We start from the raw sequence: 2,906 nt of genomic DNA on the forward strand, positions 1-2,906 counted from the left end.
GGTGGGATGGGGTGCAGCGGGGGGCGCCCCAGGGCTGGGTAAAGGCGGCTCTAGCTGTGTGTGGAGCCCCGTGTGTGTACATAGTAGGGAGCTTCAGGTGTGTCTGAGGGAGGCAACTTCACATGTATCTGGGAACTCCAGGGACCGGTATAAGTAAAGGAAGGGGACCCTGGGTGAATGTCAGGGAGGTTCTAGGTGTGTGTTGTGTGTTTGTGGAAGCTCCGGGTGTGCAGTGGGGGTTTAGGGATCCAGGTGAGTGTGTGTGTGCAGACGGGGAGCGGCACAGTAGTGAGGAAGGGGGGCTGCAGCTCGGATTCAAGGAGTTGCTTCCGTCCCACTCCCAGGTAAAGGAGCTCGAGGCTTTGGGCGGGGAGCCCTGCTCCGAATGAACATCTGGCCAGCTGTCCGCGGGTCCTGCAAACAGCTGAAGCTCTGCGAGCACTGTGTGGAGGAGGACAGAGCGCACAACCTCTCGGGCTGCGTGTGGGAGCAATGCCAGCCCGAGGAGCCAGGTATGGGGTGTAGCCCTCCCCGAGGTGAGTACCCCAGTTCTGAACCCCAGGGCCTTGGCCCCTCTCCCCACACCTCTCCCCTGCACTCTCTCCCACCAGGACACTGTGTGGACCAAGCTGAGGTGATCCCGGAAGGTTGCTCTGTCTACAACCACTCCGAGTCGTGTCCAGGTAGGGGGCTCCCACTGGCCTAAGCCGAACTGGGGGGTGGAGGAGGCCGAGGTGTCCCAGCCAGAGCCTGCGCTCCAGGAGAAGTCCGTCTCTCGGGGAGCAGACCATGCCTACGAGCACCTGGGTCCAGTTTCCGTTCTGCCTTTAGCTCACAGAGAACTCCTTCCCTCTCTGGCCTGTTTCCTGGTCTGTAAACTGGTACGGACGGAGGATACAGGGCAGGTGTGTGGAGCCGGGGGTGGGGGGTAGCTCTTCTCATCTAAAGCACAGTGAGGACTTGGGAAGTTCAGAAGCGAACAGGGGAGGGCTTTCTGGAAGAGTAGCATGAGATGACCCTTAAAGGTCGAGGGGGAGAGAGGGCACATTGGTGGAAGGAGCCGCATGAACTGAGGCTTGAGAGTGTGTTGGGTGGGTTTGGACCTGGGACAGAGGACCTGGTCTGCGTCAGAAGCCCAGCTGTTGGCCCGGCCTGGGGTCCTGATGGGAGTCAGGGGATGGGAGAGCTGGGTTTTTATGGATCCCCTGTCTCTTTAGCTGCCCACCACCACCCCACCTATGAACCGAAGACAATCACAACAGGTAGGTGCTACCGAGGGGAGCTGGGCGGCGGCAGGACTAGAGGTGCCGGGAAAGGCAGAGTTGGCCCAGGCACTGACGGGCTTTGTGACCTCAGACCTGTGACTTCTCCCTCGAGCCTGTGTCCACGTCTGTAAAATTGGTTGGGAACCACCTACATTGTTGCTGTGAGGATCTTATGAAAGGCGTATCGCCCCTAGTTCAGTGTCTGATAAGCAATGGCGGCTCCAATCCCTTCCCCCAGCACCACTTCTGCGAATCAGGGTGACCCCCTCGGGGACCTGCGCTTGGTGCTGAGGGTGTATGGCTCAGTTTGCCAATGAGGTGTCCACTGTGACACCCGCTGGTCCAGAGAGGGTCACAAAGCAGATTCCCCGCAGAACAGAGGCAAGAGCCCCGCCCCTGGGCCCCCACTGCCCCTCGGAACCTGGAGTTGAGCAGGCTTGGCAGGGCTGGCTGGAGAGGCTCTTGGTTAATTAAAGCCAGAAACGTGATCTCGGGGCTGAATTATTGATGGTCATCTCCCTCCAGCTCGGCCCCAGATCAGTCTTGTGCAGCTCATTTCTTCCCTCTTCTCTCCTCTTCCCCCAAAAAGGGCTCCCTGAGCTGCAGCTGGGACCACCTTTGCCCGTCATATTCTCAGACCTCCTAAACACAAGCCACCCCCTCTGGGGATTGGGCCAGCTCGCAGCGGGGCCCCTGTCCACTACCCCAGAATGATCTGCCACCACCAGCCCTGCCCTGCCCTGGGCACCGGGCCCAGGGCCTGAAATCAAATCCCTATTGAGAGTGGATGGTGAACGTGGCACAGCTGGGAGCCACCCAGGCTCTGTCTGACAACCATGGTCCCTACGGTGGGGCTGGGGAAGGGTCAGGGGACACTGTACGTTTGGATTATGTCCTAACTGTGAGGAGACTCTAGGCAGGTCTGGCCCTCAGAGCCTGGCTTCTCCTTCTGACATACATCACCTGGTCTCCATTTATCCACTCGTGTGGGAGGCAAGGGTGTGGGCCTCCCCTTCTCCCTCTGCTCTCTCCGTTTCTAAGTTAGGGTTCTGACATGGGGTCGCTCCAGGGTCTCAGAAGTCCTGAAAGGGGACCATATCATCTGTACCTGGACTTTGAACCCCGAGATCCAAGGTCAATAGGGACCTGGATGTCTGAGTCCTGGGTCCATCCTCATCCTCTTGGGCCAGTGTGGCAGGGGCGTCTGGGAGGGAGCTCCGTTGCCATCTGGCCCCTGTGGTCGGGAGGCTGAGGGTGTGAAGAGCATCCAAACACAGAGCAATTCAGGAGCAGAGCTAGGGCCGGAGCCAAGGCCCTGTCCCCGCCACTGCCTGCTGCTCCGGCCCCCAAGAGTGAGGACGGGGGCTCCAGGTGGGGGTGCCTGGGGCAGGCCTGGGGTCCTGGTCCTCGGTGGCCGCGATGACCTCCGCCCTGCAGGGAGTCCTCCTGTCCCCGAAGCCCACAGCCCTGGCTTTGACGGGGCCAGCTTCATCGGCGGCATGGTGCTGGTGCTGAGCCTGCAGGCCGTGGCTTTCTTCGTCGTGCGCTTCTTCAAGGCCAAGGACAGCACCTACCAGACACTGTGAGTACCTGACCTGCCAGCAGAGGCGGCTCCCCCCCCCCCCCCCCCCCTCCCCCTTT

General features: G+C 60.6%; 1 protein-coding gene across 3 annotated transcripts in view; it reads left to right on the forward strand.

Annotated features, from left to right (window-relative positions):
* The first annotated feature begins 237 nt into the window (after positions 1-237).
* Positions 238-2,906, forward strand: part of CD164L2 (CD164 molecule like 2) — a 3,457-nt gene continuing 788 nt past the window's right edge. For 2 of the 3 annotated variants that reach the window (XM_006777479.2, XM_015557313.1), the window contains exons 1-4: positions 239-512; positions 612-683; positions 1,218-1,262; positions 2,703-2,847. In XM_006777479.2, coding sequence (XP_006777542.1) covers positions 386-512; positions 612-683; positions 1,218-1,262; positions 2,703-2,847 — 389 coding nt within the window. In that variant the 5' untranslated portion in view covers positions 239-385. Of the gene's footprint in view, positions 513-611; positions 684-1,217; positions 1,263-2,702; positions 2,848-2,906 lie in introns of all 3 variants that reach the window. The other variant, XM_015557314.1, reaches the window with a different exon arrangement.

This window comes from Myotis davidii, unplaced genomic scaffold (assembly GCF_000327345.1).
Source record: "Myotis davidii unplaced genomic scaffold, ASM32734v1 scaffold149, whole genome shotgun sequence".
NCBI lineage: Eukaryota > Metazoa > Chordata > Mammalia > Chiroptera > Vespertilionidae > Myotis > Myotis davidii.